We start from the raw sequence: 24,491 nt of genomic DNA, 5'->3' as shown, positions 1-24,491 counted from the left end.
ATTGGCTAATCCTTTCAGCACCAATTATGTCCTTCAGCCAAGTAAACAAAGCTAATGCTTTGTTGCAAAGGAAATCAATCCCAATTGGCGCAGCAGCCGTTCACATCGGTTTACTCGACTGTAGGTTTTGGATCAGGAGGTCCCCAAGGAGGAACCAATTATCCTTCACTTCCTGGCAAAGTTCTACCCTGAAGATGCAGAGGAGGAGTTGGTGCAGGATGCTACACAGCACCTCTTCTTCTTGCAGGTAAGCATCAAAGACCTATCCATTTCTGTTTCATTGTCTACTTCAATTATACTTTAAGGACTTCAAAATGATTCCATGGAGACGTTCTTCACCCAACACCACAAAGGTTTTTACTTTTGTGGACACTTCTGTGGCTTTTTTCTGTGGAACTTTAAATCTCTGGAGATATTACTGTTCTTTTGGGTAAAATAAATTACGACAATACATTCATACTGTCGAAGGCAGTCTCTTGAAGAGAATATCATGTATCTTCTTGCTACTAGCTGAATCCATTGGGACCACTTCTGGCCGTATCTTTGACCCCTTTGTAATGAATTTTAATTTAGTGTACGGATAAAATCATGCCATCCTTATTGAATGTTCCCACTGGTTGATGAAAATCAGAGTACTGCACCACAGCTGCAGTCTATCTCTGCCTTTCTCCCCCGTAGCCAGCAGGGGGCAGGCAGGAACAATGTTGCCTGAGCACTTGTTGCTCGTGAATTGTATCGTACCAGGGGTGGAGTGAGACTCACTTCAGCCCGGGAGTTACATGATGCAGACAGGTCCGCCTGAATTGGGGGGAGAGGATGGCGGGGATTTTTCTATGTATGAGCCACTGAACAATGAATTTTCCTGCAATATTGCAACTTGCTCCTAGAAACTGCATCCTATACTTTGTTGTACTCAACATTGTGCACACCTGTAGCTGTGTTTTCTCTGCTACCTCCTTGCCCTGTCTCATCAGCATCACCGGGCTGACTCAGTTCTGTGGCTGCAAAAAAATTATAATCTGTGGCTACATACATTCTACCACCATTCAACATTTGTACTGATAAGCATACTGATACTGATGGTCAACTAGCTTTTTTTTCTAAAATCTGCCCAGTTTCATCTTCTTCATTGCTTACTCCCATTTATTTGTTATAGCGCAATGACCAAGCTGGCCAGCAAGTGATAAAATAAAAATTGGGGAAAGCTTTTATTTGAAATGTGACATAATCATGACACATTGTTGTATCTAATGCTGAATTCCGAGCTCTCTGCTTTGACTTCTAGCATTTCACCTGCAGCGTCTTTACTCGATGCTCGGAATCTATATCCGTTATTTTCGAGCATTTCTCCGCATCCTCCTCCAGTGCTTTTTTTTCTTTTTAATTCTTGCCTTCTCGGCACCACCTTTCTCTTTTCTCTTTTTGCTCACTTTCAACACAATGTGTATACCGTTTCCAGGATAATCTGTACACTCTCTATGAGCCTGCACGAGAGTTCAACTTTTATAAACGCAATATTGTTAGCCCTTAGTAATCAGCGGTGCAGCCGCCCCAAACCATTAACGACCCACTGGGAACACTCTCAACTCTCCCGATTACCACTCCGCCGCTGTATCGGACAGATACTCTATTGTCCGGCTTCTGATTTTGCCCAGCCATCTGGAATCAATGCACGACATATTATCAATGCCCTTTTCTAACTGCATCAAACTCTCCAGGGAGTTTCATGGAACCCTGGCAAACTATTCTGCTTGCAGCAGATCTGATTTGTAGCCGTGCTCCTGCCACCAATTTCGACCGGCTACATTTAGTAATTACCAATTAGGCTTTAAGGGCTCAGTTATTGGCCCAGTTAAGTTAACGTATTCCCCATGGGCTGGCCGTCCCCCACGGCTTTATTGTCATATCCAGTCCACTGTGCTGGTTTACTTGCGTTGTGTTCACTCAGGGTCTGGAAGTGGACGCATTTGTCTTCATCCAGACGTATAACAAAGTCACTCTGTCCTTAATCCGTTTAGAGCCAGTCTGAGTGGTTCATTTATTAGCATGTATTTTTTGACAGAGGGATAGAGAGAAAGCGCTCCGCAGAAGATTGACTCAGCCCACCGCTCGAGTTGCTTAACAATGGACGTGGTCGGCGGCGGCGACGCGTGGTGGAGAATACAAATGACCGGTGGTCCTGTGACGCCCGGCTCCTCGTTACGCTGCTCATTAAGCCTCATGATGCCGGGGGATGGACTGGTGTCACGGGCGTGATGGCTGCATTAGCGCCTATCAAGAACCATCACTTTCTTTCGTCCACACATGCGCTCGCTTGCACCCATACAAACCGTCATACATGCACGCGCAACTACACATGCGTGCACACACATTCCCCATCTGCTCTGCGGCAGCACGGCCTCATTTGTAAAGTAGATTGGAAGCGTCGGCCTCTTCCCACAATTAGGGAGCTGTCAGACCCGGGCCACGACACCGGTGTTACTTCACACCTAGACAAGACTGAACAAATGGCTTTCCGAACGATAAGCCCCCTAGCTGTAACAGGCTACAACATGGTTTCTTTGTGTTTGTAGCCAGGCTTGTTTGCTGACAACATTAGAACGGGGAGCAGAACCACTGGGTAAAGCCACACAGGTTGATCTGAGCTGTTTCTGTTGACAATGTTGGATAGAGTGCAACGATTACAGGACTAGTCATTTGTTTATCTCATAATCGTGCTCTGTTTACCTGCAAGAAAACGGTTTTAGAGAAGATTAAGTGTGATTTAAATGCAGAGCATTTGGGTTTGATAAGCAGTTACTTTTATTTTGGCTAATGGGTCCCAATGTGGCCATGGTTACTGAACTAAATCAGCTGGTAGATATCAGCTTGTTTCGTATTTTCAATTAAATCCCCGCCTGTGATCACCCTGTATCTGTATATGTAACTAGGATGTCATAACACATGTACCAGAGTGTGCTATGTGTCTGGGTACGAGCAGAGAGCATGTTGAGACCAGAACACACCTAGACCACCTGGTGCAGTTGAAACTACTGTCATCTGGGAAGTACAAAGTACAGAGTCTTTATTAATGGATGGGGTTTGGAGGATGAACGCTTGCCACTTTCCCCACTTTCCTACTGTGATGAAGAGGTTTGGCTTTGAGGCCCAACCTAATTAACTGCTGCGACCAACAGACTCTTTGCTCTCTCTCTTGCCAGGTAAAGAACAAGATCCTGGAGGAAGAGATCCACTGTCCACCCGAGGCCTCTGTGTTGCTGGCTTCTTACGCTGTCCATGCCAAGGTGAGAGCCTCCCGCTGTCCGCTACAGGCAGGCCTGTCTTCTATATCTATATCTGGTAACCCTTCCGCCATCTACATGCCCATCCGGCCAGCCATGTATTTCTTTCAGTTATCTTTGAAGATCCAGAATAGTGAGACCCACCCATAATCATTAAATCCTTGGACACTGCGCTCACAGGAAAATCTCATATGGAGGTACTGCACTGGTTACACACTACTGGTTGGTCTGGTTGAGTGATCCCATCCCCACCTTCACATCAAATCTCTGAGAAATTCATGAGGCGACATGACCTCTTCTTGACAGGTGATAAAACCACAACCCCTCCCCATTAAGATCCCACCCAGCTATCCCATGGGATTTTTTCTCACATGAAGCCAGAAAGGATCAAATGGTTTTAGGGAGTAGAGAAAGAAAAGAAAGTAACTCTTGGCCCAACAACCCTCAACCTGCACATGGGGGAACAAGGGTCCAGAGCCTGTTTTTCTTTGGAGCCGCAGTCCACGCTGATCAGCACTGATATGATCAAATCTGCATAATAAGGCAGGAGTCAGGTCCTGATTAACTGCGGCAGCTGCTGAGTGCTCCTGGGCCCTCCTTACTGATCCTACTTGTTTTTGTGCAGAAATCAGTGAATAGACGGTGTGAAGTATATTGGTCCTCCATCAGATCCCTGCCTCATCGTTAATGAAGTGATTACCCCAGCCAGGAAGGGAGCAGGGAGCTGTGTGTGTGTGTGTATTGGTGTGTAATCCATAGACTGTATTGATGTACGAACAAGGTCTTTTTTTCTCATAGTCATTCAGGTGAGGACAATTACTTTGCAATCAGTTCCCAATCAGAGCACAAAGTGGCAGATCATTCTACGCAAACGTAGTGGAAAGCCTAGTAGCAGCAATGTAAACCTGTGTGAGTTGAAGAGACCTAGTAAATCAAAACAATGATGGGATAAGTTACTTAGAGTTGGTGGATCCATTTTTCCTTGCACATGGGGACTACGGGCATCTGCAGAGTGGGTCTATATTCTTATCTAAAGAAGTATTTTCATCTTTGGTTTCTTCTTAGTGCCTAATTTAAGTTATATTTATCACCCTGGCTTGGATATATGTAGTAAGTAAGTAATTCTAACTGATAATATACATGGTAGGCCATAATAAATCCAGACAAATGCTGTCAAAAACCTGTTAATGCGAATGCTTTCAGGCTTTGAATGCTATTATGTCTAAAAATCTGTCTATTGATATTTGCTAGGACTATAAGGACCATGGCTAATATATTCTTATCCATTTAGACTTCAGAACCCTCCCATTTTAACCATATGTTTATTTCATGACAATGCCACAAAGACAATAATAAAAAAAAAAGAAAAAAGCTCTTATCTGTGCACTGCACCTTTCTAAGAGTGTTCTTCTCTCACTTGGTATTCTGCGTGGCTACACCGTTTCAGGGCTCTGATGACCTCAAGCTCTGGTAAATGCAGGGTTTGTCTGGCCATAGCACGGCCACAGGAATGCAGAACCATACGATGTGGTTTTGGAGGTCAATTATGGGGTTGCAGCGAGATGATTGGGCAGCTAGCAGCATTGTTTTATTCTCTCTACACCTGAAACCATAACCTTGATGACAACCCAGGTTAGGCTCCCTTTAGAGATTTAATAAAAACAGGAAGTAGGGGGATGTCATCCATAATCATCAATAAACCAACCAAATTTTGTCGCGGGACGGACCATTGGTCCCTTCGTCCGTCCGTCTGTCTGTCTGTCTGTCTGTCTGTGAGCAGGATATCTCAAAAGGTTGCGCATGGATTTGGTGTCATTGATGATTATTTGATCCACGGACGAATGGAGTGAATGAAGCATTAAGTACAAACTAGCCACCGTTAGTACACCGGACAGATAGTAAACTTGGCTATTTTGTCACCGTTTTTAAAATAATAAGCTTCAATGTCATGATGAAGTTACACTGACACTGAAGGGGGTATGCTAGATGTGCTAGAGGGTTAATCTTCTTGGACACTACGGTGTGTGATGCATATACAACATCGCTCATTAAAAATGTCAAACTCAAGAATGTGTAGTAGCCTTAAAGAATGCATCACAACATTTCCATGGGTCGTACCACGGTGACAACACCTACCCCTCCTACCTAGAAGTCTAAGCCCAAAACATATTGTCCTTTTTTCCATTGTGTGTAAGTTTAAGCTGCAATAGGGAGTTCACTTATTGAATTAGTATTCCTCCAAACTAGATTCCTACAGGCTGTATTTCCCACTATTGCTCTTTTTAAAGCCCTCCGCTTGGTGGCCGGTGAGTAGATAATTGTCTTATACACATATACATGTTTATACACATCTGCCAATTAGGTGACATTTATTATTAAGGAAGGATTGGGTCACTGTTGTTGTAAAATATAGTAAACAAAATGGGTGCTATGCATTTCAGTATTGCTGTCAGCATCCCTGTGTGTATTACCGCGTTATACATTACGGTGCACCCACTTTAGGTGTGGGAGCACCGTAATGTATTACTACGTTATACATTATGGTGCACCCACTTTAGGTGTGGGAGCAGAAAGCTTGGGAGGATCATTTCCAACACCCAACCCATATCTCTCTCCAAGGGCTCGTGGCTCAGCCTTTTCTAAGTCTAAACATGGTCAAATATTCAGGGATAACAAACAAACAAGTTAGAAAAAGCTGGGGGGGAACGAGAGAGGATAGATGGGAGCTGTGTGGAATGCCCCTGGGCCGTAACATTTTTGTGAGCTAGCTAATTGAATACAGTTCAATTTAGAGAAACATGACTGTCCGACAGCGGAAGTTTAGCTTAAGACGAAAGGGATTTGCAATAGCAGCGCGATAAAAGCACTCGATAAAGTGAATCCCAACAAAATAACATAATGCATGTCTCTGCACTAGAGTTGGAGTCCTCCAAGGTGTTGTTGATGAGACGGCAAAGGCTGCAGAGAGCAATTCACGTGGACACGCAAACTTATTGATACATCTTGAACCTTACCGATGCGCGGATTACAAAGTAGAAGCACAGGCCCCACACGGGAATGGTAGTTGATTTAGTTGAGCGAAACGGAGTGGCAGGTTTCCATGACAACATGCAATTAACGGTGAACTTGACTAAGCATGCGGGTGAGGAATACGTTTAGAAAAGGATATGGACACAACATTGAAGATATCGTGTGCCTGGCCTTGTAAGACTGTCTACTGCTCCGGATAGAGTTTCAGTTCATGACGAGCAAGGAGCACTGCAGTCTGCCGGATTTAAAATGATAATGGCAGAGCCAGAGGAAAGTGTAGCATCTACAGAGCAATCAAAACACTTTTCGAGATCAAAAATAGACCGATTAACAGAAATCTTCACAAAAGGCTTTTCTCATATTTAATGTTTTAATGTTTTAGCTTTACTTCTAACTGGGTTTGGCAAGAGCGAAAAGAGCACAAGCATCACTAAGGCCGTGGGAGTATTTGAAAATCAATCGCTGCCTGCCAAGGCCATACTGATATTCATTTTGAAACGCAAAAAGGAATATGAGACTGGTCTCACAAGGCTAACCAGAAACTCACTTAAATGCTAAATGTGAACACCTCACAATGTAATCTGTGGTAGCAACTACATCCAAACTGGATGACCTCCTGTCTGGACCTTTAACATTTGTTCGAATGGCCCTCTGCAGGGGGTCAATGTGACATTAACAGATGGCCCTGGCCGTCCACACCGCTGCCTCCAAACGGTTTCGGGGAGCACTCCCTGACTCAGAGCATTTACTTATAATTGGAGAAAAGATGTGCTAACACTCCACATGTTCCTGTTCGCTTTCCTCAGATTAAGGCCAACGCTACTCTGGTCTCAGATAACTACTCTGGTCACCCATAGGAGGGAGTGAACCTCAATTAAGCATAGCAGAAATTTAGGATTTATAGAAATGTGTCTGTAAGCAGCTTAGGGATCCATCTTGCTTGAAGAAATAAGCAACAGAAAACCCAAACACAGCAGAACAAGACAACAAACAGAGGCAGACGCCTAGACAGGATAATGGAATCACAAGCCAAGAGCATGTCCACCCACAAACAAGCCACAACTGTCTTCTGTCACAGGCTCTGAGCCTCTGACAGAAAATAAAGCAGCAGACTTAATTCCAAAAATGTGGCGTCACCAGATCTATAGCTTGGTTCCAACTCGTCTGACATCAGCCTTACTGCGTGCGGCCCGCCGGTGTTACCATAGGTTGGCAGCACCGGTGAAGTTGTACAATGAATGACTATGTTCCGAACAGTGATTGGGCCGTATAGGTGTGAGCTGCTGGTCAATCACCTGATTGCATAATGCCATTGATTCCCGCCTAGGTCTCCCTTTATCCGCCTAGCTCAGCCTGTATACCTGTGTGTTAGCCTGTGTACCTAAGTGTACCTGTGTTAGCCTCTGTGTTAGCCTGTTTACCTGGGTGTACCTGTGTTAGCCTCTGTGTTAGCCTGTTTACCTGGGTGTACCTGTGTTAGCCTCTGTGTTAGCCTGTGTACCTGGGTGTACCTGTGTTAGCCTGTGTACCTGGGTGTACCTGTGTTAGCCTGTGTACCTGGGTGTACCTGTGTTAGCCTGTGTACCTGTGTTAGCCTCTGTGTTAGCCTGTGTACCTGGGTGTATCTGTGTTAGCCTGTTTACCTGGGTGTATCTGTGTTAGCCTGTGTACCTGGGTGTACCTGTGTTAGCCTGTGTACCTGGGTGTACCTGTGTTAGCCTGTGTACCTGGGTGTATCTGTGTTAGCCTGTGTACCTGGGTGTACCTGTGTTAGCCTGTGTACCTGGGTGTATCTGTGTTAGCCTGTTTACCTGGGTGTACCTGTGTTAGCCTGTGTACCTGGGTGTACCTGTGTTAGCCTCTGTGTTAGCCTGTATACCTGGGTGTATCTGTGTTATCCTGTATACCTGGGTGTTTACTGGGTGTTACTGGGTGTTTACCTGATTAGTACTGTGTACTAATCAACGTAGCCTTGTCAGGCTGTGTACTATGCAATGTAGTCTGTGTACTAGGGAACGTAGCCTTGCTAATGTAGCCGTGCTTTGTTTCTGTTCTTCCTGTGAATATTTCAGTATGGTGATTATGATGCCAAGCTTCACAAGCCTGGCTTTCTGTCCCAAGAGGAGCTGCTGCCTAAAAGAGTAAGTGACTTTCCGATTTTTGTATTACATTTTACCGTCCTCCCATCTCACATCTAGGTTGATGTTAAGCAACGACAGCCTGAACATGATTCCGACTCTTTCCTGAGCAGCTGCGGCTGTGACTCACGCAGCCGGCCCTTCTTGTTCATTTAGTGTATTTTAGTGGCTACCTCTGCCTTTCAGGTGATTAACTTATACCAGATGACTGCAGAGATGTGGGAGGAGCGGATCACGGCGTGCTATGCCGAACACCGTGGCAGGACAAGGTAAAGGTTGTGAAAAGGTTGCCCCGTTGTTCGTTTTTTTTTTCTCCCAAAATGCATTGCTGCACAATCCAATCAATAGATTACCCGAGGCAAAGTAAAAGCCAGTCAAAGAGGCTCAGAGGGTTGTGTTACCTGTTGGGGAATAGAGTGGCATATTGACTGAGCGCTGGCTGTTCCATTGTGGCGGGTCGAGGTGATGTGACACAAAGGTGAAAGTAGGCTCTGTTCTGCACGATGCCGGTGTTCGGGTTTGGATGGGGGAGTTTGGGTTATTTACAACATGCAGCAATTTGCAATGCATGTTGTTATGTTGAAATGCTGGAAGAATTTGCAAAAAAGTAGCTTCTGGTTGTTTGTTTGTTTGTTCAGTTTGTGTGTCACAATTTGTTCCGTTGACAAAGTGATATGAGATCTAAAAATGATGATGAAATATATTACACATCTGACAGCCACTGTTGCCTTACAGCTTGTTTATACATTTACAAACCTATTATGGTGTCAAATTCCCCCTTGGACTTTTTTTTTTGGCTCAGCCACTGTGCGATATGCCCTTGTTGTTTTTGTTTTGATTGCGGCATCGTAGACACTAAAGCTTACACTCAAGAGCATGTCAACGTCGCTATGTTGACACGTGTGTGTGTGTGTTGTTTTCACTCTAGGTATTAAGAGTGTTCGAGCAGGATGAATTAGTCTCTCTCCTATGGTGCATGACCTCAAAATCCTGTTAATAGAATTACTGTGTGTAAGGGCTTGTGTGAGCACGTATCTGTGAATGCCACTCCAATGGGTTCAGCCCCCCTGCCTCTATATGACACCGTTTCCTACATCAATATATACATCAAGCGTGCCAGACGTCTGTCTCACACTCTCGACGGGATATAAACCTTTCTCTGATCTTCTTGCTACCCTCCTCTGACATCCTCCATCTCACTGACTTTATTTTTCTCTTTGAACCAGGGACGAAGCTGAGATGGAGTATTTAAAAATAGCCCAGGACCTGGACATGTACGGAGTCAATTACTTTTTCATCCGGGTGAGCCAAGGCCCTTCACTTACCCTTATCAGGCTAAGCCCATATGTCATTTCGAACATGAAATGATGATAGCTGCACCATGTTCCGCACTCTATTACACTCTTAACCATTTCTTCATACAACTGGCACTGAAAATGTCACTCTTTTATGGGTTGCATTATCGGGGGAGGGTGAACAATTTGTATAATATAATTTTTTGGTTATTTCCATTTTATTATTTATGTTCGTGTTGAATGACAGGGCCATACACCGACTGTGATTGATACCCGTTGTACGAGGAAAACAACCTTAGCATGCAAACCAACAAGCAAACAAACGAGACATTTGAAAACACCACAATATCAATCCCCTGTGTCCCCGGGTTTCAGGTAAACAACGGCCCGGTGTGCCCGAGCTCAAAGCTGGCCTCATTCAAAACCAACTCAGAATAACAAATGGCCCACGCCAAAACATGCCACCGTTCTACCGCCCCGGGGGCCTGCAGTGAGCCCCCTTAGCTCCCCATTAGAGTCTGTTAACAGGTGTAAACGCTTCCAACTCGCACGCTGCAAACTCTTTTGACTGTAGAATAAGAAGGGGACAGATCTGCTGCTCGGGGTGGACGCCCTGGGTCTGCATATCTACGAGCCCGACAACAGACTCACGCCCAAGTGCTCTTTCCCCTGGAACGAGATCCGGAACATCTCCTACAGCGAGAAGGAGGTGAGCCGCTCACCCCCAGCCGCTGCACTTGATGGCCCGCCGGCCTTTTTTCCATGTCTTTTGTATGCAAATGTGAGAAATGTGACAACAATGTTTTCGTTCACTTTTAGTTCGCCATCAAACCGCTGTATAAGAAAACCAACGTTTTCAAATTCAACTCCTCCAGGCTGCGGGTCAACAAGCTGGTGAGTGAATATTTTATTTATAGATATATAATATATATGAGATATATAGATATATATCTCTCTGGTATATTGTGAATTTTTACACAGGGGTTTATTTTTCATTTTACATCTTATTGGAGAAGCACCGTTCTTTCACGTCAAGTCTAGGGTGGGTCACGGCCAATGCTTCTGATGTTGTTTGACTGCAGCTCCTAATTGTTCTAGCTGGTCACTCAGTCTTCCTAATCAATGAGGTTACTCAATATATTCTTACATTCTTACACATGATGTTACACATGACAGGCACCCAGAGTCCATTTATATGTATGAACTGTGGTATAAAAATGAAGGCTACCAACGCTACACTTCTTTCTAAACATTTAACCTCAATGATCAAATGGACATCCATTAAGAGTCATTTGAAATGACTCTTGAAACAATATATCGCCGTCGGTACAGTATAGATGTTCATAGAACCAAGTGCAAGTACTAACAATCGCCAGGCTAACCCCATTCCCGTATACAGCAGTGATAGCTAGCTACTGCAGATGCTACACATGCTACACAACATGCATGCACAACACAATTAAGTACATGCTACACAATTAAGTACAATGAATGAATACAACCTGCAAGTGCGTTCATTAAGTGCCAGGACGTACAACAAACAATAGTGCAACAGACAAATAAGGGACTGAATTGCTATGTAGAGTCTAGGTGAACTCTGAACAGGTGGGTTTTGAGTCGTTTGCGGAAGCTGGTGAGCGACTCTGCGGTCCTGACATCAGCAGGGAGCTCGTTCCACCACTGTGGTCCCAAGATAGAGAAGAGTTGTGATTTAGCTGATTGACCCTTGGTTGTTCTTAGTGATGGCGGTACCAGACGTCCAGCTGAGGTAGTTGAGCGGAGGGATCGAGCTGGGGTGTGTGGTTTGACCAAGGCTTGGAGGTAGGCAGGGGCAGTTCCATCGACTGCCTTGTATGCCAGTACCATCTTGAATCTGATGCAGGCTACTACAGGGAGCCAGTGGAGGTGGCAGAAGAGGGGAGTCACATGGGAGAATTTAGGTAGGTTGAACACGAGGCGCACTGCCGCGTTCTGGATACGCTGCAAAGGTTTAATAGCAGAGACCGGGAGTCCAACTAGGAGCGAGTTGCAGTAGTCCAGGCAGGAGATGACCAGCGCTTGGACTAGAAGCTGAGCTGCTTCCCTTGTGAGGAAGGGCCGTATCCTGCGGATGTTGTAAAGTGCAAATCTGCAGGATCAAGTCCATTGAGATCCTGTGCAGGGTACCTGAGGCGATGGAATGACTAATGAATGAAAGGTCTCCCATCTGTCAGATCCTGCAGCTGTGCATAGGGAACCACGACCTGTTTGTGCGCCGGCGTCGGGTGGACTGTCTGGAGGTCCAGCAGATGAAGGCCCAGGCCCAGGAGGAGAGGGCCCGCAAACAGGTGACGACGTTGGGACGGGATCCCGCAGGGATGGGGAGGAGTGTGGTTAAATTGGTGATTGTCTTGTAGCTGTGTAACGATGCCATTTGGAAAATTGCTCTGCAATTTTTTTACTTGTATTTGAACTTTTTTTTTAGCAGGCACGTTTGTGGGGGTGTTGGTGTGTGTGGGTGTGTGTTGGATGAGGAGAATGATATAATGCAGTCCTAGGCAATAGAGAGTCTACCACCGGCTGGGTGAACAGTCTATTTAATCTTGCTGTTGGGCTTTGGGTTTGTTGTTGGGTTTGTGTACTGACATTTGAGCCTATTTTTGATTTTGCACTTTTGGCTGCACCTAGTCAAACCACGGCACGCTGAATTAGGTTTCCATTGCCAGATGATACGCAGCGAGCTGTGTCGAATCACACTGGAGATGGACCATTTCTGTTGTCGGGCCAAAGCGAGGCCGACCCGTCTCCAAGCAGGCTGTGGTAACCCAAGCCCTGCCTGCTCTTTGGAGCACAAAGCGCTCTCTCAATTTGAAAGAAAATCGACCTATACAATAACTGTGTGTTCTTGTGTCAGAGACACTATTGAGTTCTCTGGCTTGATACGTTGGAATTTTTTCATTCTTGTACAACACTATAATAGCATTATTAAAAAGGGTTGCTGAAATAGGACAGATCTCTTGAAGATTAGTCTTGGTCTAAAGACAGGACATTGGATGATATTTCACACTATTGGATCACTGATATTTTTCCTAATACATCCTTCCTAAGACATTGTGTGAAACATGTGTGACACATTGTCCGATGTGTAAACAGGCCTAATATGAAATAAATCGTCTCTCAATGAGCTATTGATATTAGGAAGCAACTAATGGGGAAATATTAAACAATATCAAACTTGATTCATCATCGCAGAGAAAATTGTGTAACTTCCGTCTGTGAAACAAAACAAATATGTGAAATGTCTCTTAAATTAATCAATAGAATTTAATTGTATGCAGAATATTAAACTATATAGGTTACAATAAGTGTGTGTGTGTGTGTGTGTGTGTGTGTGTGTGTGTGTGTGTGTGTGTGAGAGTGAGAGAGACACGCTTTAAAGTGGGCGGCCCTATTGTAATGAAAAGGTAAATCCCAGCCTCGGTGGGCTGCCACACCGAGTCAAACCAGGACAGTTAAGTGGAATGGAAAAAGGCCATTATTTTCAGTTTCTGTCCATCCAATTCCCTCTATAGATCAATATATGGCGGGAGGTATAGTAGCGTTGGCTGATGAAATCGATTGTTAAAGAGTGCAAACGAGGACATTATCTCATGTTCAAAAGATCACTGGCATCTGTTTCTACCTTTTCTCAGTCATAAAGCTAAAATAACTCTCAATTAATTTATACTTAATCTTTAAATATCCTATGCTTATATCCCTTTGCTCCCATTTCCTCTTTGCAACATCCAGTACATCCACGGCTCCACGGTTTAAAAAAGGAATTGGCCTGATTGACAGAACCTGCCCAATTATTGTATTGGCAGACCTGCCCAGTAATCGGTTTGCAGCGGAACCTGGTTACTGTTGCTATCCAGGTGAGGGATTAGCGTAGCGTTTACCCATCTACATGCCACTACGGTTCCCGGCTCATGCAAGCAGGTGGAATCGACAAGTGCGCCGAATCCCACCATAACGTTTGAAGAGAACGGAGTTTAATCGGTAAAAGACACCGGACAGGTATTCCCGCTCTGTACTGAATCTAAAACAGGAAGCAAAGGGCATCATTAGTGAACTCCAAACGTAGGAAACCCAGTGCCTTGGTGCTCAGACGGCAGTTAAGAAACGGGGCTCTGGTTTTAGTTTTCACTTTAGCGGCATGCCGCTGAAATGTGTTCCGCCGTCTGCCTGGCAGCTGGAGCGCCAGCGGTTGGAGCGGGAGAAGCAGCGGGAGAAGCATCTCCGGGAGGAGGCGGAGCGCGCCCGTGACGACCTGGAGAGGAGGCTGATGCAGCTCAAGGAGGAGGCGGACATGGCCAACGAGGCCCTGGTGAGAGAACATCAACTCTCTGCTATTGAAGTGCTCTCTCTCTCTCTCTTCCCCCATCACCTAGAAATGTCTTCTCATCTCCCCCCCCACAACACACTCATTATTTTATTCCTCCATATGCCTCCTCACGCGACGCCTCCACACCCCAAATCCCTTCCCCTGCCTTCTCCGTAACACTCTTCTGCGCCCCCTCCTAATCACCCAACCTCTGTATGAGCTCTCCCTCCTCGGGCCCCCACCTTGTACTTCTCTCTCTCCCCCCTGACCCTCCTGCTCGTCACGTGACTGTCCTCACCCTCTCTCTCTCTCCCCCCTGACCCTCCTCCTCATCACGTGACTGTCCTCACCCTCTCTCTCTCTCCCCCCTGACCCTCCTCCTCGTCACGTGACTGTCCTCACCCTCTCTCTCCCCCCTGACCCTCCTCCTCGTCACGTGACTGTCCTCACCCTCTCTCTCTCTCCCCCCTGACCCTCCTCCTCGTCACGTGACTGTCCTCACCTTCTCTCTCTCTCCCCCCTGACCCTCCTCCTCATCACGTGACTGTCCTCACCCTCTCTCTCTCTCCCCCCTGACCCTCCTCCTCGTCACGTGACTGTCCTCACCCTCTCTCTCTCTCCCCCCCTGACCCTCCTGCTCGTCACGTGACTGTCCTCACCCTCTCTCTCCCCTCTCTCTCTCCACCCTGCGCCCCTGCTCTCCCCCGGGGGGTCCTCAGATGCGTTCGGAGCAGACGGCGGACCTGCTGGCGGAGAAGGCCCAGATCGCGGAGGAGGAGGCCCAGCTGCTGGCTCAGAAGGCGGCGGAGGCCGGGCTGGAGACGCAGCGCATCAAGGTCCGGGCGCTGCGCGGCCAGGAGGAGCGCCGCGTCATGGAGCAGAAGATGCTGGAGGCGGAGATGCTCGCCCTCAAAATGGCAGAGGAGTCGGAGAGAAGGTGCGGAAAGGAGAGGGGGGGGGGGTGGTGGGGTTGTGTGTGTGTGTGTGTGTGTGAGAGAGAACCTCAGGTGCTGCTGTGGTATGGTTCAAGAAGTGGCTCCCTGGCCTAAGTTTCGAACTCCAACCTTCCCCTGCTCCTACCTAACCTGACCTTCGTCCTCATATGCCCTCCCTCACACTTAGTTTAGGATCACACACCGCTTGTACACACCGCAGTGCATGTCCCCCATGTATTTTGTGTCACGAAACACAATAGAAACTGATCCGGGCAGATCAGTTTCAGATCTAATAGTGGACGAGTTCTAATGAGCACCCCTTGACACACACACACACACACACACGCTTACGCACACGCACACACGCCACTGAAGTGGCCGTGTTCCACAGAGGCTGCTTTTCAACGCCTCGCTGCAATTTATTAGCCACTCATCTCAAACGGACTCCCATTAACCACTTCCCAAAAACAGTAGCTTACGGACGGTGAGTGTTTTTGGGCATGAGAACAGCATCACGCAGAGGTACTCTGCATGCTAATGAAGAACAGATCCCCCCCAGAGCCATCACTGCACACAGCAAAACACCCACAGCAAAACTCCTAAACCAGACAATTAGGACCAGAGCTCAAAAGTTTTGACTAATACAGGCATTAGTCAAATGTATTATGTACGGCAGAACATCCATTTATCTGTGTGTGTGTGTGTGTGTGTGTGTGTGTGTGTCAGTACTGTTTGGGGGCAACACATTTATCTTCAATAATACGCTCCCTCAGTGAGAACCCAAGCGCTGCTTATTGTGGATCCTTTTGCATGGTTCTGCTCTACTGGTAAATGTGGGCATGTTAAATGTTAGTTCAGGCCTGCAGATTGTATGTGATATCCACTGTGACGCTAGTGTGTGTGATATCCACTATGACGCTAGTGTGTGTGATATCCACTATGACGCTAGTGTGTGTGATATCCACTGTGACGCTAGTGTGTGTGATATCCACTATGACGCTAGTGTGTGTGATATCCACTGTGACGCTAGTGTGTGTGATATCCACTATGACGCTAGTGTGTGTGATATCCACTATGACGCTAGTGTGTGTGATATCCACTATGACGCTAGTGTGTGTGATATCCACTGTGACGCTAGTGTGTGTGATATCCACTATGACGCTAGTGTGTGTGATATCCACTGTGAGGCTAGTGTGTGTGATATCCACTGTAACGCTAGTGTGTGTGATATTCACTGTTACGCTAGTGTGTGTGTGATATCCACTGTAACGCTAGTGTGTGTGTGATATCCACTGTAACGCTTGTGTGTGTGTGTGTGTGTGTGTGTGTGTGTGATATTCACTTTAACGCTAGTGTGTGTGTGTGTTGTGACATCCACTCTAATGCATGGCTCCTTGTCCAGAGCGAAGGAGGCGGAGCAGCTGAAGCAGGACCTGCAGGAGGCCAGGGAGTCTGAGCGCAGGGCCAAGAACAAGCTGCTGGAGATCACCAGCCAGGCCGTCAGCCCGGTAACAGCCTTCTCTCACTCTCTGGTTCTCTTTCACTGTGTCTCTGTCTCTCTAACTTCCTCGCTGTCTCGGTCTCTCTCGCTCAACTCTCACTCTCTTCTCTATCACTCTGTCGCTCTCTCAATCTCTCTCTCGCTCCCTCTGTCCCCCTCTGTCTCTCTCTCATGCTCTCGCTCTCTTTCTCTCTCCTTCTCTTTGTGTCTTTGCATGCCCACTCTTCACATACACACAATATGTAGTCCCATGGCTCACGTTGCCCTACGCACACGCAGACGGACGTACGGATGTAGCCTTCCTTCCCCCGTCCGAAACGGCAGAATTCACATGCAGTCACCTTCGCAGTATACGCCCACGCATACAAAACCTCCACGCACACCAAACCCACGCACACACACAACCCACGCGCAGCTATGAATGGACCATCCTGCTCACACGCTCCCGAGGTGCACACAGAGAGCCCGTTCCCCCCCCCTGGTGAACACACACACACATACGGGTGGATGTCTGTACGGTACAACGTATAGACGGCACCGTTTCGAACACACCTGCTGCACACACTCTGCAGTGCTTAATGTTGGCCCTGGTCAAACGGCTCTGATAATGCTTAGTGTTGGACCGTGATGGATGGATTATCACCCGTACGTTATACCAGGCCTGCTTCCTATCTGGGGGGGGGGGGGGTCACCTGCACTGGCCCTGACACATAAGTTAAGTGTCTCTATTGAAGCTATAGTTCCCTGAATGGCTGGTGTGAGCCGTCTGAGTTCCCTGGAACCCCATTACAGCCCGTTTTCCACCAGCCCCCCCGTGTTGTTGTTGTTCGTAATCGGCTTCTAGTCTCGACCTTCCTCCCCATCTCATGTGTTATCTCGATCGCACTTACCCCATCTCAACCACTGTGCGGCCAAACACAGACACGCACAGAGACTGACACACACGCACACAGACACATTCTCAAATCTTCCTGCCATATCACTTCACACTACCGTCTCCTATCCGCCGCTATAAATATTCCTCTTCCGCCTGTCCTCTCCTTCTGATTGCTATCTCCCCCCCCCCCCCCCCCCTGCCCCCCAGTCCACAGTGGCTGACGTCAGGCCTGCGGTCCTGAGCTCCCCCCCGCCCCAGCCTCCCCTTGCAGACCTCATGCCTGAGGACCTGAGCTTCAGCCGGGAGAACCTCAGCTTTGACTTCAAGGACACCGACATGAAGCGCCTCTCCATGGAGATTGAGAAGGAGAAGTGAGTCTGGCCCCGACACACACCCCCACCACTTTGGGGCCTGTTAGTCTGGTCCATTCAGTTTCAGTTTCGTTCCTGTTACTAATCGTATGCAATTAAGATTTGAGAGTTGAAAGAGAGAGAGCCGTAGAAAAAATGCGCTCTCCTTCTCTGCTCCCTCCCTCCCTCCCTTGCTTCATTCCTTCCTACGTAACGCTGTGTGCGCTAATGTGACTGACTGGCGAGATGGAATTGCAAACCAATCAGGGAAGAGACCCTCTGATCGGTCAGAACTGACCCGGGAGCTGTCAAAAATGTATTATCATATTTTTCACTCATTTCACTCACTCTTAGCTGACGGCTGGCTAGGCCATTCCCACCAGATGACTCTCAAATGATAGCTGTTAAAAACCTTCCTACAGAAACTTTTGATGATTAATCGCTGTACAGGAGCCGATGGCCAACCAGTCGACTAGAGACCAGAGTCTTTAATGTCAGCATTCAGCATGTTTGAATTTGATAGCGTAACCCTATTGACATCCTGTTCCCCTTGTCTCTAATGGCATTTAGGCTTTGTTTTAATTTATTTGATTATATATATTTATTTCTTTATTTATCATCACTTACGGTCGTGCGTGTGTGCATGTGCGTGTGCGTGCGCTTAGGGTGGAGTACATGGAGAAGAGCAAGCACCTGCAGGAGCAGCTGAACGAGTTGAAGACGGAGATCGAGAGTCTGAAGCTGAAGGAGCGCGAGACGCCGTTGGACATCCTTCACAACCAGAACCGAGAGCAGGGAACCAGCAAGCACAGCAACTTCAAAAAGGTGAGACACGCACGCACACGCACACGCACGCACACACGCACACGCACACACGCACACGCACACACACACACACACACACACACACACACACACACACACACACACACACACACAGAAAGAAAGAGTTGTCTGTATTCCTGCAATCATGAGCTGGCTGCACCCCATATTCTCTACACGCTTGCATCATCCCCGGTCTCTTCCCAGATAAGAGATGCCCATGTGTATAATCACACCCACACACCAATAGAATATATATAATATAAAGATAATACTGATACCTCTAAAGAACATGTTTTGTTTCATGGATCCCTCCTTCAACCTCTGAGGCTCACCATCATCACCCTCATCATTACCGCCGGAATCGTCATCGCCATCATCACAGACGCTCTTTGTAGTTGTTTGTGTGTGTGGTTAATGAACCATTATGCGATGACCTGCCATTTTGCGTCTGGGAGAGAGCAGACCACAACGCACCGCGGGTGAAGGGGTTGTGTTGGTGTGCGTGACGGCGATGTCCACGTGTCTCTGTCAGGCCGCTGGGTCTCAAGACACACGGCGCGGCGGCGGCAGTGAATACTTCATTATGTTAGGAGGGGAGCAATGATCTGAAATAGAGTAGAAAATAACAAGCCTTGAAATGACAGCCGGCGCACACCAGTGGAGCGCTTCCGCGTTATTCAACCGCACGGCAGCGGGGCGAGGATCCACTGCTGAGCGCTTTTATTGAATGGATTCAATAGATGGGGCTGATTGGTAAATCGTTTGAGCAATCGTTTTATCGTTTTCTTTTTAAAACCAGTCAAAGTATCATAGTCAATTTTAAGCAATGGGTCTCTGCACATTGCATGCTTAGATAAAGGGTGCCCTCCCTCTTCTCCCCTCTCACTGTGAAGAAGCTAATTATATAGGGTGGGGGGGGTGCTAATTGATTTCTGCCGACTAGTCATCTGGATGGATGAGGCTCCAGTGGCGAACAAGCAACGTTCAAAGTATTGCTAATTGAACTGAAGAGTGTGAGTGTGTATATGTGTGTGTGTGTGTGTGGTTTGTTCTTGAACTGGAGCCAACAGTGTTTTTAACTCAATTTTAAAGGAGCCAAAATTTATTTAAGGTTAGGCAGAGGGGAGAGAAGACTTAGGGAGTGCGTGGGTTCTGCAGAAAACGGAGTCCGGGACAGAATGGGGCTACAGTAAAGCCACTGGAAAAAGAGAGGAGGAATGAGCCCCTTAAACCCGGACGGCAGTTTTGAAGAAGCAATCAACGTCTGTAGACACTGTTACCCAAAGCAACTACCGAGTGAAGCAGAAAACAGGCAAAGCATAAGATCAATGCACCCAAAGCACTTCTGAATGCTGCACAACCAAGTTTCTCAATTCAACGCAGTGCAGAGTTGCTTTGGGAATCAGAACTTTTTCAGAAGGAGTGCAATGTACTGCAATTTAAGTAAAGCAAAGAAGCAAAGAAAACCCAGAATCATGTGACAAACACGCAGGTCTCACGGGCAGCTCAATAAGGTGGGTGTAAATGTGACACTAAGCCATCTGGGCAGCATGAATCCGCTGGAGGCCAGTTGATTTCACTCTGGCTGCTGTGGAAGATTAACGACCCAATGTATATACATTCAGACCCTGGCACCGCAGGCTCCAGCAACTATTTACATTGGTTGGATGAGCTCACTCATCACTGCTCATCACTCATCACTCATCACTCAACAATGCTTCACTCAGCAATAGCTGAGTGAAGCATTTTGTCCTCAACCAATTCTGTGTATCTTGACACTCACTGTGTTTACATGCTGGAGCATAATCGTGTAATCAACGTATCGAATAAAGATTGGATTCATGTAAACAGATCTATTCGATCTGCTTCGCCAAAAGGATAGTCTCAGGACCAGATTAGCAAAGTCGATACAATAGCTGGGCTTGAGCCAGTCATAGACGGCTATCTACCTGCATGTGTACTCGATCGTATCGTATTGCCGGGAGTTCACGTCCTGCGCATGCTCGAGAATTTCGGCTGGGGATTTCACCCGGAAGTGGAAGGAGACAACGTAATAAATAGTAGTGTTGTTGCCGCAAAGGTCAAACGATACCATGGCTTCGACCAAATCAGCAACGCACTTCTGGACGGACGAGGAGATCCAGTTCATGTTGCACAAAGTGCAAGAATCGCCGCAGCAAAAAGCTCCATTTGTTCCCTCATATGCATTTGTATACAGTGAAAAATACACAAAATGTACGCTACTGTTGCCTCGTCAAACTCCTCGTACGCCATCTTTGTTTGTATGCCGCCAGATAGTTTGTTGTTGCTTTTACGTAGCCGTGAACCGGAAGTGGCTCTAGTACCACTTGTTGAAAGGGCTACAGCTCCATCTAGCGTAGCGGAGTCAGCCAGGTCTCCGACCATTATTCGAATCTGATCCGATGTATGTATACTCAGACAAGTGACAGCCCCCCCATTGAGTGGCAACATCGTTATATGGCTTAATCCATGATAAGTCGATCTGGTCCGACCAGCTAACCGCAATCACTGTTTCCTAAAGACAGGAGAGGCATTACAGCAGAGTTCGGAGCACAAAGGAAACTGTCTGTGTGCCAGGGGCCTATTCAATCCTGTAGGATTTCACTTATGTTAACTGGCACGCTGCTGTGCCTTCCATGATTCTTACTTACTTAAACATCGACACAGCTCGAACAACATTCCTTTTCTAGATGTATATTACCCCTTTTGTACTCTGCAAAGGTAAACACACAAACATGTATCTCACATTTCTCCCTGTGTGCACCTTATTACACACATTCCATTGACAGCGGTCCGAAACTAAAGTTATATTTAAAGGACACAGTGTTGAATATGGTAGTCTCTTTCAGACACATTGTGTGCAGTGAGTAACCCAAACATCCCCATCTACAAACTCTCCAGGATTCCTGTTGGAATCTCTCTAATATTGGCTCTTCATAGTTCCCTATAATTCCCTCACATAATTTGAATTGTAAGGACTCGCACATCCAAACCGGTAGTGCCGATGCTGTCGGGAGTTTAGAAGTGCATGTTAAACTTGAAGAAAAGTCCCACACTCCAGCAGCTAACATTACCGCAGCTTTACTTTGTAGTAACGGAAAACGGACTTGTCACCAAGACATTTGTAGATTCATTCCCTCACCTGGAAACCAATCAAGGGTGGAAGAAGTCCGCCCCGCCAATTCTTTTAAAAGTTGTGCTAGCTTAGTTCAGCGATGGACGAGAGGAAGATGTCTGAGAGGAAGCGGAAATGAGCTGTCCATCTAAAGGACAGGCGGCTGTCCGCAGCAGACCGCCGACGCTTCACTCAAGCTACATGGCGCAACAATTAAGTGCATTGATTTGGACAAGGCTCTTTCCTGTCTGATGGGCTTCATAGTGGACAGCGGTCTGACTAAAGCCTATACATCTCATACAAACACCAGGGATTGGGTCTTGGAGAGCGCTCCAAACCCCTCTGACTGAATCTGAACAAACAAGACCAACGGACACAATTAGACATGAAAGGGGAACGCTGGTAAAGGCGTTCTATTTGGCCTCTTTTAAAACAAAATATAATGGGTTTGAGATGTCTTAGTGTTGAGATGGGAAAACGATAACAGTATGCATGAATAGGAGACATTGAGAAAGGCTTTAAATGTTTAAATAACCTGGATCTACAAATAACCTACAACCCCCAGCTGTCAGGTGGCTGTAAAACAGTTGACCAGGAAATGGAATATAGTCACTGGAGAGGATTAACGTTTTTTTAGAAGAAAGATTGTTGATGTTTGATGCAGGACTTGTCACCCCTCGAGCGTGGTCTGCAGTGGGGAGTAGAAACAAACAGCAGTTTGAAGTAAAAAGGTGTGTTTAAAGATTAGAGAGACCCAGCTCACCTTTCTGTAGCCTTCAATCATGCTCTTGGATTGGCCGTAGAAGCTTTGCCAATACAGATATTGTTGGAGGCAGGAAGAGCTGGTCGGTTGAAACGCTGATTGCACTGGATAGAGAGAGGTCTGTCTGTCTGTCTGTCTTCAATATCCCCCATTTTTTTTGTTGTTGCATGAAATCATTCAATCTTCACATTTATATTTAATTAATAATCATTTATACTACATAAAAGAACCACATAATCCATATTGTTGCAACTCAAGAAGGGAGATGTGTGATTCGAGAAGCAGCGATCCCAGTAATGTTTGTGTTGCTGTCTGGATTCATCGTACGTTTATTTTTTACGTAAAACTCATTTGTTTTTTGTCTTTCTTGCAGCTAACACTGCAGAGCACCAAATCCAGAGTGGCCTTCTTCGAAGAACTTTAACACACACACACGCACTGCTTTTCAAATGGAAATGTGCCTTGGAACTTTTTGCCGTCTACATTCCTGGTGCGTGCAAGAGATTTGCCGTGCTCCATGACCTCACACAGCCTCCTGGAAATCGCCATGGTTACCGGCCACCTCCTTAATTAACTCTGTGGATCGTGGATAGAAGCAGAGAACTCGCAGAGCAATGATCCATTTTTACTGACACTCATTGTCAAATTTGTAAAATGTGGATCTGTTTCTTTACTAAGAAACACTGTTTTACCATTCTTGAACAGTTGAGCAAATGATGATGTTAAACCTTTCAAAGTGACCTCACAACAATATTCAACTCCAAATGTTCCTACTGGAGTCTAAATAACTTGAAGATGCATTCTGGGAATTTGAATAGACATTTTGAGAAGTCCATATCAATGTCTACTTCAAGTCAAATAGATGCAGGGATGGATACAATAGTGGTCTACAATAATTGTTCTATATCAAATTGAACAACCTATAAGTGATTAATAGAATATCTGGCTAGTTACTGCATAATGTATATTATACACTGCATATTTCTGCACTACAGGTCTTGAACATACCCCAGTGTTTCCCACACATAGGCCAATGTGTGGCGCTGCGCCACAGATTGAACAACGAGCGCCACAAATTGATTCCACTTTTCTTATATATTTTTACTTGAACGCGATTTTTAAATGTAACTCCGCCAGCCCGTAATCGATGCATTATCAGGGCATAACCATATGATCAAGATTATCAGACATATAAACCACTATATAACATTAGCTTTTTTAATGTTTAAAGAGTACATAAACAAATCTATACAAACATATTCAATGTTTACTTTGAAGCCGTGAAAGCTTTATTTTTCATAATCAAAAAATGTTTTTTGTATTTGAGTAAAATCTTTTCACTTTGGGGTTCATGTAGAATATGAACAACCTAGAACGGTGAAGAAGGTTAATCACTTGGTTTCCAACAAGTGGTTCTTTAAGATGTGCTCCTGTGTACACGTTTCTTACTCCAGGATGCGATTTTTCTGTGTAATTATATTTAGCCAATGACATGAGGCCTTTATCTATACTTGTTGTTTCCAAACATCATTCTACGTGGTAGCATTGGCTAGCCATTATCTCAGAATAGGGTACTCGGTGCTGAAGTACAAGTGCACTATGGTCCGCTAGGAAAGGACTTGACAGAAATTGGAACTGCATAATGGAGAGGCCTGTGTTGACTGTGGCCCATTTTCAATATCTCAATATGGATCACAATGGTTCATTTTAGAAAGAGCCACTTGCTCGGGTTTGTATCTATTTTTACTTAATGTTACATGTTGGATCAATCTTTTTTTCTGTGTATTTTGTATGTGTCCTGTGTATTCTTTTTGTATTATACTTAATGTGTTGGGAAAATTTACTTTATTCCTGCCTTCCCTTAACAAGCATCGTAAGCAATATATAAGTATATATTTTTTGGTTTACTCTGGGATAAATTATATATTTTTTCTATGAACAACTTCTACGGAGAAAATATATGACAGAAATGTCTTTTTTTTTGTGCACGAGGATCAAATAAATGTATTATTCTTCTA

The 24,491-nt window shown here is 45.9% G+C and overlaps 1 protein-coding gene across 1 annotated transcript in view; it reads left to right on the top strand.

The window, feature by feature from the left end:
• Positions 1-24,491, top strand: part of nf2a (NF2, moesin-ezrin-radixin like (MERLIN) tumor suppressor a) — a 27,125-nt gene extending 2,634 nt beyond the window's left edge. The window contains exons 4-17 of the mRNA XM_084468530.1: positions 125-247; positions 3,201-3,284; positions 8,384-8,452; positions 8,636-8,718; positions 9,676-9,751; positions 10,319-10,453; positions 10,564-10,638; positions 11,958-12,071; positions 13,955-14,089; positions 14,806-15,023; positions 16,424-16,529; positions 17,607-17,770; positions 18,415-18,574; positions 22,847-24,491. Of these exons, the coding sequence (XP_084324656.1) occupies positions 125-247; positions 3,201-3,284; positions 8,384-8,452; positions 8,636-8,718; positions 9,676-9,751; positions 10,319-10,453; positions 10,564-10,638; positions 11,958-12,071; positions 13,955-14,089; positions 14,806-15,023; positions 16,424-16,529; positions 17,607-17,770; positions 18,415-18,574; positions 22,847-22,897 (1,593 nt within the window). The 3' untranslated portion in view covers positions 22,898-24,491. The remainder of the gene's footprint in view (positions 1-124; positions 248-3,200; positions 3,285-8,383; positions 8,453-8,635; positions 8,719-9,675; positions 9,752-10,318; positions 10,454-10,563; positions 10,639-11,957; positions 12,072-13,954; positions 14,090-14,805; positions 15,024-16,423; positions 16,530-17,606; positions 17,771-18,414; positions 18,575-22,846) is intronic.

This window comes from Micromesistius poutassou (assembly GCF_964030765.1).
Source record: "Micromesistius poutassou genome assembly, chromosome: 5".
In the NCBI taxonomy this organism is placed as follows: Eukaryota; Metazoa; Chordata; class Actinopteri; order Gadiformes; family Gadidae; genus Micromesistius; species Micromesistius poutassou.
This window is presented reverse-complemented; position numbering and strand designations above follow the sequence as displayed.